The 16,172-nt window shown below is 42.2% G+C and overlaps 1 protein-coding gene across 2 annotated transcripts in view; it reads right to left on the bottom strand.

Moving 5' to 3' along the window:
• Nucleotides 1-16,172, bottom strand: part of ak3 (adenylate kinase 3) — a 45,069-nt gene that overhangs the window by 5,954 nt on the left and 22,943 nt on the right. The window contains exons 3-5 of one of the 2 annotated variants that reach the window (XM_085991040.1): nucleotides 14,679-14,851; nucleotides 6,926-7,044; nucleotides 5,781-5,996 (exon numbers count right to left, since the gene is read on the bottom strand). In XM_085991040.1, coding sequence (XP_085847166.1) covers nucleotides 5,897-5,996; nucleotides 6,926-7,044; nucleotides 14,679-14,851 — 392 coding nt within the window. In that variant the 3' untranslated portion in view covers nucleotides 5,781-5,896. The remainder of the gene's footprint in view (nucleotides 1-5,780; nucleotides 5,997-6,925; nucleotides 7,045-14,678; nucleotides 14,852-16,172) is intronic. The other variant, XM_085991048.1, reaches the window with a different exon arrangement.

The raw sequence follows: 16,172 nt of genomic DNA, 5'->3' as shown, positions 1-16,172 counted from the left end.
AATAGATTCTAGCTTTTTCCCTACTACTGATGTCAGGCTAACTGGCCTATAATTCAGTTTTCTCTCTTCCCTCCTTTCTTGAAAAGCGGGGTTATGTTTGCTACCTTCCAACCATGGGGACCATTCTAGAATCTAGGGAATTCTGGAAGATCAAAACCAATGCATCCACTATCTCTGTAGCCGCCTCTTTTAAAGCCCTAGGATGAAGGCCATCAGGTCCAGGGGATTTGTCGACTTTTAGTCCCATTCATTTCTCTAGTTCTATTTCTTTACTAATACTAATTTCTTTCAGTTCCTCGTTCTCGCTAGACCCTTGGTTTCCCACTATTTCTAGAATGATTTTTGTGCCTTCTACTGTGAAGCCAGATACAATGGCCCAGAAATTCGGATCGGGAGCTTCCCGTGGGTGTAAGCCCCCGACCTGCACTTACCTTGCGCGCCGGCTGTTGAGCTGTGGGCCCCCGTGGAATTCCGATCCTGGGCCTGCTCCAACTGCCGATGTGCAGTGCTTGCGTATCCCAGGGGCGCAGTTAGTTTGGTGGGCCATGGGGAGCCAATCGGAGCAGGGAATGCTTCATTCATAGGTTTGACAGGAAGGGCTGTCAAACTTATAAATACTATGAGCCCAAAAACATCACTAAATCTTCAAATAATTTTTTTTTTTTAAATCACTTTTTAAATAAACTATAAATTACATGAAATAACTTTTAAACAGTAATTTAAATTTTTGGAAAAAATTATTTTATTTTCTAACAGGGCTAAAATTAAACTTACCTTTCTTTAAAATATTTAAAAATAATAAACTTGTGGAAAAAATGTTTTAATTTTAATTAATTCACCACTTACCTTGTAAAAAGCAGGCCTTGCGACTGCTTTTTAAATGTCTAACTTCTGGAGACTTACCCTCCCGGGAAAACCTGCAAAAAAAACGCAAGTTCGATGCGCACGCGCAGCCTCTCCGGCGCATGCGTTCGACTTCTTAACCCCTCCTTTCAGGGGAACGGAAGTGCCGGTTTCCCGCGCATGCGCAGTGCATGCAGGAAACCGACACTTCCATTGGGCCTACGGGCGAGTACCCCGTGCGTACTCACCCGTGGGGACCCGAAGTTCTGGGCCAATGTATTTGTTTAATGGCTCTGCCATTTCCTTATTCCCCATTATAATTTCTCCTGTCTCTGCCTGTAAGGGACCCACATTTACTTTTGCTACCCTAACACATTGCACAATACTAGATCTAAAATAGCCTGTCCCCTAGTTGGTTCCTCGACTTACGGATCTAGAAAACTATCTTGAATGCATTCCATGAATTCGTCCGCTACACTATTACTGCAAATTTGGTTTGCCCAGTCCTTCTGTAGATTAAAATCCCCCATGAATACTGTATTATCCTTGTTACATGCACTTCTAATTTCCTGATTTATACTCTGCCTGACACTATAACTACTCTTAGGGGGCCTACAAACTATTCCCACCAGTGTTTTCTGCCCCTTGTTTCTTATCTCCACCCAAACTGATTGTACATCTTGATTTTCCGAGCTAAAATCCTTTCTACTGTCTTTGTCTCATCCTGTATTATCACGGCTAACCCCCACCCCCACTTTTCCATTCTGCCTGTCTCTTCTAAAAGTCAAGTATCCTGGAATATTTAGTTCCCAACATTGATCATTTTGCAACCATGTCTCCGTAATGGCTATTAGATCAAACCCATTTATTTCTATCTGTGCTATTAATTCATCTAATTTTGTTGCGAATGCTTCACGCATTCAGATATCGTACCTTTAGCTTTAATTTTTCTATTTTTCCCCCTGATGCCACCTTAGTCTCTAAGGCCCTATTACCTTTGTTAAGCTCTCTGTCCCTTCCTGACCCACTCTGCTTATTTTGACCCAAATCACTACTCTGCTCTACAGCCTTGAAATTTCTCTTACTGCTTTTGAATTTACCCTTTCCTGAATCCTCCCACCCCCCTTCATTAGTTTAAAGCCTTGTCTACCGCCCTAGTTCTTCAATTCACCAGGATACTGGTCCCAGCCCGGTTTAACTGGAGCCCGTCCCAACGGAACAGCTCTCTCTTTCCCTAGTACTAGTGGCAGTGGCCCATGAATCGAAACCCCTGCCTCCCACACCACTCTGAGCCACGCATTTAACTCTCTGATCTTCCTGTCCCTATGCCAATTTGCGCGTGGCTCAGAGTGGTTATTACCCGTGAGGTTCTGCATTTTAATTTCAACCCTAGCTCCTCAAACTCTCCCAGCAGATCCGCATTCCTAGTTCTACCTAGGTCATTCGTTCCTACGTGGACCACGACAACCGGATCCTCCCCCTCCCACTTCTTCTCCAGCCGAAAGGAGATATCCTTAACCCTGGCACTGGGCAGGCAACACAACCTTCGGAACTCCCGGTCGCAGCTGCACAGAACAGAGATAATGGTTTAGTTTGACCGGGAATTTTTTTTATTTATTATTTTATTTTATATGATGAAGGAACTCTGAAAAAAAATGTTGCTGTATCTAATCAGTAAAGTCTAAGGTTCCTTCCATTTGAGTAATAGTTTAAAAATACCAATTTCCCTCTCAATTATACTTCTTTCAGTTTTTGGCCTAAGTTTTGCTCTCTTGCACAAATGAATTAATTGGAATGGCTCTCTCAAGCATTGAAAGTCAAAGGAACTGCCAATGAAGTTTCTCCACAAAAGGAACATTGCAGAGAGAGAGAGAGAGAGAGAGAATGAGAAATGTTTTACATTGCAGTACAGGTGGGTGAACACTCGGCAGGGTATAAATGATTAAAGGATTTGATAGATACAGTAAAACTCTTGCCTTTGGTGGGGGAATCCAGAACAAGGGGGCATAATCTTAAAATTAGAGCTAATCCATTTAGGAGTGAAATCAAGAAACACTCTTTCACCGGAGGGTAGAAGAAATCTGGAACGCTCTTCCCCCAAAACTGGATGCTGGATCAATTAGAATTTTCAAGACCAAGATCGATAGATTTTTGTTGGGTGAGGGTATCAGGGGATATGGAGCAAAGGCGATTAAATGGAGTTGAATTACAGATCAGCCACAATCTAACTGAATGGCGGACAGGTTCAAGGGACTGAATGGCCAACTCCTGTTCCTTTGTTGAGTTGCAGAAATAGGCCAAAAGTAAGCCTGCAGATAGCAGCAATTTTATCATTTTAAGTGTGTTGTAAATTCTGTTTAGTTATATGCAACAATGTAAAATACTTGCCTAGGTTAAGATGCATAGTATCCTTTCATACTTTCCCAAAAAAATGTCCATTAATGTTTTACAGCCCACAATATAACTAGCATCCTCGGAATACAGAGTTATATGAATAGTCATTCATGTTCAATACAGATGCTCCTGGAATATCCACTCAAAAAGCAGACACCCGCAAACATCACCGTGCTGTCTGTGCTTGCTTACATTAACAGAGGACCAGGATACAGCAATTGAGCAACTGGGAGGAAGTATCAGATCCATAAACCACCAGACTCACAGCTCAAGTTGTGACAATTCATGTTGTCGCTTAAAACAGAGGGACTCATCACCATTGTGTTTAGTAAAAAAACCTTTGCATTGCTTTCAGGTTCCTGCAGTAGGAGGAGGCAGGAAGTATCCAGATCACTCGATGCTTGGGAGCAATTCAATACAATCTAGATTGGTTGCTTATCACCTTGACCAAAATGCCGCAAGTGTGTAAACTGGCTGGAGAAGGCGGGCAGAACAGGTTAAGTCTGGTTAACCTCTTTACAGGCTGCCCTCCTTAGTAGTAAAGCTGATGGATCTTCTTTGAGGCATCAGACTGAGGCTATAGCTTGGCAGTCAGTATGACTTAACAATATGATAGATCTCAACAATTCTTTCCATGAAACTTGATTGTTCTACCAACAAGATTAGTCACTTGCCTTTATTTCAAACATTTTTTTTTTTTTTTAAATTGTTCTAAAATTGCTAACTTAATATTTTTCTCTAAACTGCCATTTCCAGTTGTATTTTGTGTATTTAGCTGTAATTGTCCGGGGATGCTGGAACATAAAACACACCTTAGCATGCTGCTTTTTCCACTTAATTTTTGATGGGACACAGTTTCTTGCTGCACCTTACGTGCTTGATATAGAACACTATGCTGCACTAAAGCAAAATACTGCAGATGCTGGAAATCTGAAATAAAAACAGAAAATGCTGGAAATACTCAGCAGGTCAGGCAGCATCTATGGAGAGAGAAACTGTTATCGTTTCCTCCCTCCCCATCCCGGGGCACCTTCCCAGGCAAGCACAGGAGATGCAACACCTGTCCTTTTACCTCCTCCCTTCCCACCGTCCCAGGGAACAAACACTCCTTCCAGGTGACAGTAATTTACTTGTACTTCTTTCAATTTAGTATACTGTATTCGCTGCTCACGATACAGACTCCGCTACATTGGGGAGACCAAATGCAAATTGGGTAATCGCTTTGCAGAACACCTCCATTCAGTCCGCAAGCATGACCCTGAGATTCCGGTCACTTATTATTTTAATTCTCAGCCCCGCTCTGATCTTGGCCTCCTACGCTGTTCTAATGAAGTTCAATGAAAGCTCGAGGAACAGCACCTCATCTTTCAATTAGGCACTTTACAGCCTTCCGGACTCAACATCGAGTTCAACAATTTCAGGTCATAAACGCTGCTCCCATTTATTCGGCCAGAAGTTGCTGGTAATAATTCGGCTTTTGTCATTTTCAGTTTCTCTAGACCCATCTTTTGTTTCTTTTATTGTCCTATTACCATCCCCTTTTTTACCTTGCACCATCCTCCCTTTCGTCATTTAATCTCTCCTGTCTTCCCCCCCTTTCATAGACCTTCCCTTTTGTTCTTTCCTCCCCTACCCCCTTTCCCTGCCACTGTAATTGCTTAGAACCTGTTACATCTCTAACTTTTTCCAGTTCTGATGAAAGGTCATCGACCTGAAACATTAACTCTGTTTCTCTCTCCACAGATGCTGCTTCATCTGCTGAGTATTTCCAGCATTGTGTGTTTTTATTACTATATACTGTACTGTCTGACTTAAAGGGGAAGTCTAGGCAGTACCATTTAATTTAAATTATTCATTCATAAGATATAATTACTAACCAGAATTCTGACATTTTTGCTTTAAAAAAATTCAATTTTATTGCCTGTATGTAGACCCTCGAATCAGTCTCCCTTCCCGGTAGGCTGCTCTGGTGTGGTCAGTGGCAGAAAATGCTTCAGTGCAGCTCCACAACTACGGCACTGCCTGACAGCCACTCGCCCCAGGGAGCCACGGTACTTGACATGATTGGAGATACTTCTGAAAGAACTGAGAACTATATGTGCCATCCTGTGCTAGATTTTAGTTTATAAATTTCACATGTACCAAGTTAGGAACACCAGATGGGTTGGTCAATTACTGAAGGACTCAACTCAGTTACCTTCTGTTTCAATCAACCAGCTGACCTGCAGTTCCTGGGCAACAAGATGTACAGACAATTTTTTTCTCTTTTGTTTGGAAAGATGCCGAATTGAATGTTTTGTAGTTAACCATTCGTAGCATACTCTTCCATCTGCATCTTAATTAGTTGTGTGAATTATTGGTCAGTGTGAAATAATTATGGCCAGTGCAGCAAATTATCAGCTATGTAAACAAACTAGTTCTTTCAATTCTCACCTGCAATTAAAAGGTAGTTTTGCTGATTTACTCTAGTCAGTCATGAACAATAATTTTAAAATGTTTCTTAAAATTTGTACTACTGAGGAATGTTCTGTAAAAATCCATACCAATTTTTTTTTTTTTAAACTCCAAAAGACAGTTTCTAGTGCTGGACATGTGATCAGCCAAGATGCCATTTTATGGAAAGTTTGCTTGCCATCTTCTTGCTGTTGCACTCTTTGATTTAACGGAGTGTTGGCAGCTTCTTGCCAAGGAAGGCGTGCACGTGAGGCCAAATCTTGTTGGTTTCTGTTCCCGAGAAGACTTCTAAAATGCCTTTATTTCTATAAAAAGCACAAAAATGATCTTTCATTCATAGAATAGAAAATAGACCCTCTATCAGGCACTCCAATAAACATAGGAACATATGAATTACTAGATGAAAAAAGTCCACCCTTTTTGCCTTTTACCATCCTGGTAGTCACATGATACAGTGATAATGGAGTTGTTGACTAATCATGGCAATCAATCTCTATCAATTAGTCTACAACAGACCCAGACATGAGGTGAGGAAATCCCCAGTGATGGAAAGATTTGGGAACCATAGGTCCAAAGTCACATGTTCCTCCCAAGCATGTTGCACTTCCCACGTGTCATGTCTCAAATTACTCATATGCACTATCACTAAATGTTATTTTCTGAAATAAATCTAATTTGCATTTGAATGAATCAATACTAACTGCATCCACCATTACCCAAGGGAGCCTGTTCCATAGATTGACCACCCGCTCACTGAAATATTGCTTGCACAGATTAGTTTTGAATTTACCATCCTTCAAGCGCAAGCCACGTTTTCTAGTTCTACTGTTCTGAACAAGATGAAACAGCTGGTCATGGTCTACATTATCTAGTCCCTTTAGAATCCTAAACACAGCAGTCATATCACCTCCCAACCTTCTCTTTTCCCGTGAGAACTTGCCCAATTTACATATACTTTTTTCTTTTAAAAAATTGCTCTTTCATTAAACTAACCTGTATAAAAATCAAGCCTTTGCAATAGGTTTGGTTCTGTATTGCTACCCTGAAAATCTGACTCCTAATTTTTCTACAAGTATGCTGCTTATTAGTTACACAACCCTTTCAAATAGGAGAGCAGAACAGGCTGGGCCAGACTTCTGAATAGACACCAATGTGTCATGAACACCCAAGAGGCATGATTCAGGGAGTAGAACTTTCCACTATCCACAGTTTCAAAAACTGTTTCACCACTTACTTATAGTATTCCAAAACCAGCTGCGTTAGTTCTTCATATGCCCGGAGCCTTAAAGTCACAGTTTCTGGCTTGTCATCATCACGCTGAATCAGAGGTTCCCCAGTGAGGTCATCAATCCCCTTTTTTTTTGGAAATAATTTAGAGAATAAAACAAGTGAAGCAAAGTAGCTTGTATTTCACCCCCAAAAAAGTGTTAACGTTTCCTTCTAGAATAGCCCTGTTAGCACAACAGATATCATACCACAAGTGTGTCTCTTGGTAAGCTTTCAAGACAGTGTTGTGTGCGTGTGGCAGGTGATTGTACAAAACAGCAGTCTGGAATAAAGAGTGAAACTCACGTGAAGGAGTTCATAGAATCAAACTGCACAGAAGGAGGCCATTCGGCCCATCTTTGAAAGAGCTAATGAATTAATCCCACTCCCTTGCTCTTTCCCCATAGCCCTGTAAATGTCTTCCCTTCAAGTATTTATCCAATTCTCTTTTTGAATGTTATTATTGAATCTGCCTCCACCGCCCTTCCAGGCAGTGCATTCCAGAACACAACAACTCACTGTGTAAAAAAATGTTTCCTCATGTTGCCTCTGGTTCTTTTGCCAATCACCTTAAGATTCAAGATCATTTTATTGCCATATGTAACTAGTACAATGGAATGCTTACTCCCCACTCACTCCCACAATACAAGCATATAAATATAAAAGCAAAGTAAAAACAAGTATAAATAAAAACAATAAGCAAATAAGCAGAAAGTATAGCAATAACAGTCCAAGTTGCAGGATATGATGAATAGTGCAAAAAAGCCTCAATTACCACTGGAAATAATAGTAATGTAATATGATAAATATATGGTAATATAAATATAATATATATATTTACATAAACATATAACTATAATATGTGGGGCAGTGCGGTTAGCAGTTCAGTAGGCGCACTGCCTGTGGATAGAAACTGTTCTTAAACCTGCTGGTCCTGGTTCGGATGCTGCGGTACCGATGTCCGGACCGCAGGAGGGAGAACAGTTTGTGCCCAGGGTGATTGGGGTCCTGGATGATGGAGCGGGCCTTGTTCCGGCACCTGGTCTGGAAGATCTCCTCGATGGACGGAAGTGCACACCTGATGATCTTTTCTGCCGTATTCACAACTCTCTGGATGGCTTTCTTGTTCTGTGCAGTGGTGTTACCATACCACACATTGACACCACTCGTCAGGACACTCTCTATGGTGCCGCGGTAAAAGTTCACAAGCCACTGTGGGCTTATGCCGCATTTCCTCAGGCACCGTAGAGGGTAGAGGCGCTGGTGTGCCTTCTTCAGCATAGCCTCAGTATTATGGTTCCAGGCCAGGTCATCAGAGATCTGCAGTCCCAGGAATCGGAAGCAACTGACGACTTCCACTGGTGTCCCGTCTATGCTGATGGGGCGATGGTTCCCTCGGTGGCTTCTGAAGTCCACGATGAGCTCCTTAGTCTTGCCAACGTTCAGGGCAAGGTTGTTGTCATTGCACCATCTCATCAGCTGGACTATCTCATCTCTGTACTCCGTTTCGTCATCGTTGCTTATCAGGCCAATTACTGTGTCGTCGGCGGCAAACTTGATAATCCGGTTGTTGCTGTGTATGGCTGTACAGTCATGTGTAAACAGAGAGTACAGCCAAGGACTGAGGCAGCAGCCTTGTGGCGCTCCGGTGTTGAGGACCAGAGTGGATGAGGTGTTGTTCCCTATTTTCACCACTTGAGGCCTACCAGTCAGGAAATCCAGAATCCAATTGCAGATGGGGGTGCCCAGGCCTAGGTCCCTCAGTTTCAGGACCAGCTTGGAGGGAATAATAGTATTAAATGCAGAACTGTAGTCAATGAACAACAGTCTGACGTAAGTGTCCCTCCTATCTAGGTGTTCCAGGGCAGTGTGTAGTGTTAGGGAGATGGCATCGTCTACAGACCTGTTCGCCCTATATGCGAACTGGAACGGGTCCAAGGAATCGGATATGATGCTGCTTATGTGTGTCATGACCAGCTTTTCCAGGCACTTCATGGCTATAGATGTTAGAGCCACGGGACGATAGTCATTGAGGCCTGTTACCTTGGTCTTCTTAGGTAACGGCACAATGGTTGTCTCCTTGAAGCACACCGGTACAACAGACTGCTGCAATGAGATGTTAAAAATGTCCGTGAACACAGGAGCCAGCTGGTCTGCGCAGGTCTTGAAGACACGGGGTGAAACCCCGTCTGGGCCGGCTGCCTTCCGTGCTTTCACCCTCCTGAAGGTTCTCCAGACCTCGGATTCAGTCAGCTGTAATGTGTAATCCTCTGGGTGGCTGGGGGTTTTGATGGCCGGCTCAGTGTTCTCCCTCTCAAAGCGAGCATAAAAAGTATTCAGTTCATCTGGTAGGGAGGGATCAGTGTTGGTGACTCCCGCTGAGCTCCGCTTGTAGTTGGTGATGGCCCTTAGTCCCTTCCACATGCGTCTGGCGTCGGAGCCCCTGCCGTACTGAGACTCTAGTTTGTTCTTATAATCTCTTTTTGCTGTTTTGATAGCCTTTCTGAGGTCATACTTGGCCTTCTTGTAGAGTTCGGTGTCCCCTGATTTGAAAGCGGTACGCCGTTCTCTTAGTTTGTTGCGGATGTCTGAGTTCATCCATGGTTTGCAGTTAGGAAATAAACGGACAGTCTTGGTAGGAATGCATTCCTCCACCAGTCTGTTAATGTATCCAGTAACATGGCCTGCGTACACATCCAGGTCTGGGTTCTTGAAAACACTCCAGTCCGTTATTTCCAGCCCACCCGGCAGTTGTAGTTCTGTGTCCGCTGTCCAGCTTCGCACCGTTTTTACTGTTGTGGGTGTGCTCTTTAACTTCTGTTTGTAAACAGGAAGTAGGAGTACGGAAATGTGGTCTGATTTGCCGAAGCCCGGCCGAGCAATGGCACGGTAGGCATGCTTTATTGTTGTATAGCAGTGATCTAGAGTTTTTCCATTTCTTGTCGGACAGGAGATGTGTTGAAAGTATTTCGGCAATACTTTCTTTAAACTACAATGGTTGAAGTCTCCCGCAATGATAGGAACTGCCTCGGGATACTGGTTCTGAAGTTTACTGACCTCACTGTAAAGTTCACTCAGTGCAGCGTTTGCATCAGCTTGTGGCTGAATGTAGACTGCTGCCATGAGAATAGCAGAGATTTCCCTCGGTAAATAAAAAGGGCGACACTTAATTGTTAGTAGTTCTAAATTAGGTGAACAGTGTTGTGAAAGTACCTGGACATCTGTACACCAGTTGTTGTTGATCAGGCAGCAGACACCCCCACCTCTGTTCTTCCCCGTTGAATCAGCTGTTCGGTCGGCCCGAAACAGAAGGAATCCCTGGGGCTGCACCGCCTCGTCAGGTATCATGGAGGTTAGCCACGACTCTGTTAGGAACATGGCACAGCACTCCCTAATGTCCCTAAATCGGTGTCCTCTGGTTACCGACCCTCTGCCACTGGAAACAGTTTCTCCTTATTTACTCTCTCAAAACCATTCATGATTTTGAACACCTCTACCAAATCTCCTCTGAACCTTCTCTGCTCTAAGGCGAACAACCCCAGCTTCTCCACATAACTGAAGTCCCTCATCCCTGGTACCATTCTAGTGAATCTGTTCTGTACCCTCTCCAAGGCCTTGACATTCTTCCTAAAGTGTGGTGCCCAGAATTGAACACAATACACCAGCTGAAGCCTAACTAGCATTTTATAAAGGATTAGTATAACTTTGTTTTTGTACTCTATTCCTCTATTAATGAAGCCAAGGAACCCACATTCTTTTTTTAACAGCCTTCTCAACTTGTTCATAGATTTGTGCACATACACCCCAGGTCTCTGTTTCCACACCCCCTTTAAAATTGTACCACTTAGTTCATATTGCCTCTCCTCATTCTTCCAACCAAAATGTATCACATCACACTTCTCTGCATTAAATTTCAATCTGCCATGTGCATGCTCATTTCACTAGTTGTGTCTATGTCCTCCTGAAGTCTGTTACTATCCTCACTGTTTACTACATTTCCGTGTTTCGTGTCATCTGCAAACTTTGAAATGATGCTGTGTACCCAAGTCCAGATCATTAATATATATCAATAAGAGCAATGGTCCCAACACCATCCCCTGGGGAACACCACTGTATACTTCCCTCTAGTCCGAAAAACAACCATTCACCACTACTCTGCTTTCTGCCCCTTAGCCAATTTTGTAACCATGCTGCCACTTTCCCTTTAATCCCATTGCTATAATTTTGGTAATAAGTCTATTCTGTGGTACTTTGTCATTTGAAAGTCCATAAACACATCAACCCTCTCCGTTACTTCAAAGAACTCGATTAAGTTAGTCAAACAGAATTTGCCTTTAATAAATTTGTGCTGACTTTCATTTATTATCCCATACTTTTCCAAATGCCAATTAATTTTGTCCCGGATTATTGTCTCTAAGTTTCCCCACCATCAACATTAGACTGACTGGCCTGTAGTTGCCAGGTTTAACCCGATCTCCTTTTTTAAAACAGGGGTGTAACATTTACAATCCTCCAATCTTCTGGCACCACCCCCATATCCAAGGAGGATTGGAAGATTGTGGCCAGAGCCTCCACAATTTCCACCCTCACATCCTTCACTATCCTAGGTTGCATCCCAACTGGACCGGGTGACTTCTCTACTTTTAGCGCTGCCAACCTTTTAAGTGCCTCCTCTTTATCTATTTTTATCCTATCCAATATCACTACTGCCTCCTCCTTTACTGCTACATTGCATCCTGCAAAGTGCTGATTTAGTAGCTCAGCATTGCCCTCTGCCTCCACAAGATGACCTCCTTTTGATCCCTATTCGGTCCCACCTTTGATTCCCCTTTTACTATTTGTGTTTATAAAAGAATTTTGGGTTCCTTTTATGTTAGCAGCTAATCTATTCTCATCTCTCTTTGCCCCTCATTTCCTTTTTTTAGATCTCCTCTGTACTTTCTATATTCATCTTGGTTCTCTACTGTATTATGAACCTTCATAAGCCTCCTTTTTCTGTCTCATCTAGGAAGCTCTAGCTTTGGATGCCTTTCCTTTCCCCCTCATGGGAATGTGTCTACTCTGTACCTAAACCATCTCTTATGAAGACCTCCCATTGTCCAATTACTGTTTTGCCTACCAATCTTTGATCCCAATCCACCTTGACCAGATCCCTTTTCAACTCACTGAAGTTAGCCCTCCTCCAGTTAAATATTTTTTACACTTGATTGCTCCTTGTCCTTTTACATAATTATTCTAAACCTGATGACATTTTGATCACTGTTCACCAAATGCTCACCCACTGAAACATGCTCCACTTCATTCCCTAGAACTAGATCCTTGTTGGGCCGGAAACGCACTGATCAAGAAAGTTCTGACATTTCAGGAATTCCTCCCCACACTTTGCCCTTTACACTATTAGTATCCCAGTCTATATTAGGATAACTGAAGTCCCCCATTATCACTACTCTGTAGATCTCGCATCTTTCTGTAATTTGCCAGCAAATTTGCTCCTCTATCTCCTTCCCACTATTTGGTGGCCTATAGTATACACCCAGTAGTGTAATAACTCAATATAAAGGGCTAGCAGTAATTTAATACCATCAAAGAGCCTATGAATTTTATGCCAGAGTACATATGTTACAGATCACTTCACTCCCAAGGCAAACAAAAATTTATGCTAACATTCTCTTTCCTGGTTTACAGGTTTAGGGCAGGTGGACATAAACTATGTAGGCAAGGGCAACATGCAGCAATGTTGGTGGAACCTAATTGGCTCCGTTGATGGCTGGCACTTGTTATTCAACCCTAAGTCACGGTTGTACCTTTGTGATTATGTGGGATGGTTGATCACTAACCAGCAAGACTCAAAACCTAGCTTTTAGCTTCATAATAATTATTTCAGGCCAAAGCAATTTTTTTTGTCTTATTCATTCTCTGGATTTGGACATCACTGGCAAGGCCGGCATTTATTGCCCATCCCTAGTTGCCTTGAGGTGGTGGTTGGTCTTCTTGAACCGCTGCAGTCCATGTGGTGAAGGTGCTCCCACAATGCTGTCGTGGTTTGATGCTAGGACACTTGGTAGGGCAGCTAAGATGTTGAGGTGAGACTGGAGTCACATAAAAGCCAAACAAGGTAAGGCCAGCAGGTTTCCTTCCTGAAAAGGACATGAATGAACCAGTTGGGTTTTTATGACAATCTGACAGCTCCATGATCACTTTTGCTAACACCTACTGAATTCAAATTTTTTAAACTGCCATGGTGGGATTTGAACTCATGTTCTCTAGATCATTAGTCCAGACCTCTAGATTACTAGTCCACTAACATAACCATTACACTGCCATACCCCTGCTTTGCACGCTTCACTTGGTCAGTGCAGTGCATCAACATCCGCTGAGTCCAGGCTGCTGCTAACATTCTTAACAGAATGACAAGATGCCAACTAATGCTTTTGTCAATATGGGTCTTAGCGCGATCGGCATTGAAAGACTCAGCAGCCACTCTGATAGTGGTGATAGTAAACCCTTCTTACTGTATAAAAGCCCACGGCCCTGGGATCTAGGGGCTTCGGACTCTGGATGATGTTGAGAATGCATCTGCACCAGTTGTTGGAAATGCCCAGTGACAATATATACAAAACCCAAATCCTGGCATTCACCCAACAAGCTTTGAGATTGTACTTTGACCAGAAAGGAACATTGACCAACAAATTCCAACTGAAGAACTTTATACAGAAAATTAACTCAAATGGGAGAGTCAATGCTAAACAGGTAAAGAAAGCAAAATGACTCAGGTTTACAAAATGTCTAGTTACTGGATTCCAAATTAATTATTTTTTCTTTTAAAAATCCTATGGTTTGGTAAAATTATCAATTTAAACTTTCCCATATGTAAATAATAGCAGAAGGCGTCAGCCTTGGCTCAGTGGAAGCATTCTCGCCTTGGAGTCAAAAGGCCATGGGAGTACTGCACTGTCGGAGGTGCTGTCTTTCGGATGAGATTTTAAACTGAGGCCCCATCTGCCCTCTCAGGTGGATATAAAAGATCCCATGACACTATTTGGAAAAAAAGATTTCCCCAATGTCCTGGCCAATATTTATCCCTCAACCAACATCACTAAAATTGATTATCTGGTCATTATCACATTACTGTTTGTGGGAGCTTGCTGTATGCAAATTGGCTGCCACATTTCCTACATTACAACAGTGACTACACTTCAAAAAGTACCTCATTGGCTGTAAAGTGCTTTGGGATGTGAGAGGCACTATATAAATGCAAGTCTTTCTTTCTTTCCACCCCTTTGTATTCCAGCCCCTTGATAAAAGTTAACATTCCAATAGCCTTTTTAATCATTTTTTGTACTTGCCCACTAGTTTTTACTGATTTCTGTCCATGGATCCCTAAATCTCTCTGCTGCTCCAAATTCTAGCTTCTCATCATTTAGAAAATACTTTGATCTATCTTTGATGTCCAAAGTGGTCTAAAGGCCCAATTTGCTTGTTAACTACTTTTGAGAGTATTTCTGAAATGCAAATTAAAGGGAGTACAATCCAAAGAAAGCAGCATTAGATAATCTGCTTCCACTGAATAAATGAAGTTGAAAAAAGTGTTTCACTGACGAGCAAAACAAGCACATTGTCAGCTAACAGGTGGTAGATGAAAACAAAACAGAATTTTCTGTGGATACATTGGGTTTTCAAATGCGTTAATGAAGCCATGGTTTCAACACTGGATACTTAACTGTTACTTTTGGAGGATTGAAGTCAGTATTGTACACTCTACCGCTGTCTGGGTGGATCCAGCGAGATGTCAGTCGTTCTTTGATGATCTCAAAGGGGACATTCAAATTAATTACCGTGTCTGGTTGGTAAACTTTATGCAGTTCCTCTGCCTGTGAGACGGTCCTGGGAAACCCTTTTAAAGCAAGGCAAGAAATAAAAAGGCAGTAAATCATACTAAACTTGGTAAAACTTTACCAAGCCATCTTAAAGATACATAACTTTTCCCTCCTGGTGTTTAAAGGAGTTTGAATTTACTAAAACACAAAAAAAACACCAGTATTGCACTCATGTACAAACCACTGAAAGATTTTTTTTTTCAGACCCCACATGCAGCATAAAAGGTATACTTAATCAGCCAAAACAGTTTATTTGGCACTGAAGAACTAATCACCATAACTACTACTTAAAGTAGGGGAATGGTGCCCTTACCCATACCCTAAAAGTATTGCAAACAAGACATACACTGAATTGAAGGGGAAATCCATTTTCTACTTAGCCTTGTACTTGTATGAATCTGGCCCAGACTCAAAAGATCATGGTCTTCAAGTTTCACCATAATACATGTGTATTTTTATTAATCTACTTCTACAAATTACTAGGGTAGGGTATTTAATAACATAATTAACTTTTTTTTTTTTTACAAGTTATTTTCTTGTAACTCTCCTTTGGAGCCTCTTAAATACACACCTTCCCAAGACATTCAAGACCTTCTCCCAGTCATTCACCAGTGCAGCCCTATTTGTGGCTACAAGGTGCACAAGAGTAGCCTTGGCCAAGACCGATTTTAAATCCATCATCTTCCTCACTTCCTGTGCAGAAGCACCCGATCTTAACTTGCCGCCTCCAAAGCCACGAGACTGGAAAACACAATGGGCCTGAATTTGCGGTCGGAGGCAAAAAAATCTACAAACCTACCCGATGGTCCTGGATCCACAGCAACTTGCGCTCCTGGGCCTCTATGCGTAGAGGCCCATGTATCCCAGGGACGTATGCAGTTTGCAAGCGCCCCAGGGATCACATGGGCTGGCCCAACGAATGAAAGAAGGGAATCCCCATTCCGTATGTATGGAAACCCCATAAGAATGAATGGGAATACCCCAAAAAGTACATCTACACTTCAAACAAATAAAAAAGCCATTTAATTAAATATTTAAAACAAAAATTTAATTTTTTGAAAAATAAATTTAAATGGGCTAAAAATAACCTTAGCATAGGTTTTTTAATGTTTAAATGATTGAGAAAAATTTAATTTTATGTTAATTTAAACTCTTACGCTGGTAAAAGCAGGCCTTACACCTACTTTTACCAGGAGTAAGAATTTCACAGGCATTCGCTGGGCAGAAGTTGGGAATACATAGATACATAGAAGATAGGAGCAGGAGTAGGCCATTCGGCCCTTCGTGCCTGCTCCGCCATTCAATGAGATCATGGCTGATCCTTTAATTCAGTATCCC

This window comes from Somniosus microcephalus, chromosome 1, assembly GCF_052327205.1.
Source record: "Somniosus microcephalus isolate GS21.2 chromosome 1, FLI_Smic_1.0, whole genome shotgun sequence".
Lineage (NCBI taxonomy): Eukaryota > Metazoa > Chordata > Chondrichthyes > Squaliformes > Somniosidae > Somniosus > Somniosus microcephalus.
Note: the sequence above shows the minus strand (reverse complement) of the source record. Positions and strands in the feature narration are given on the sequence as shown.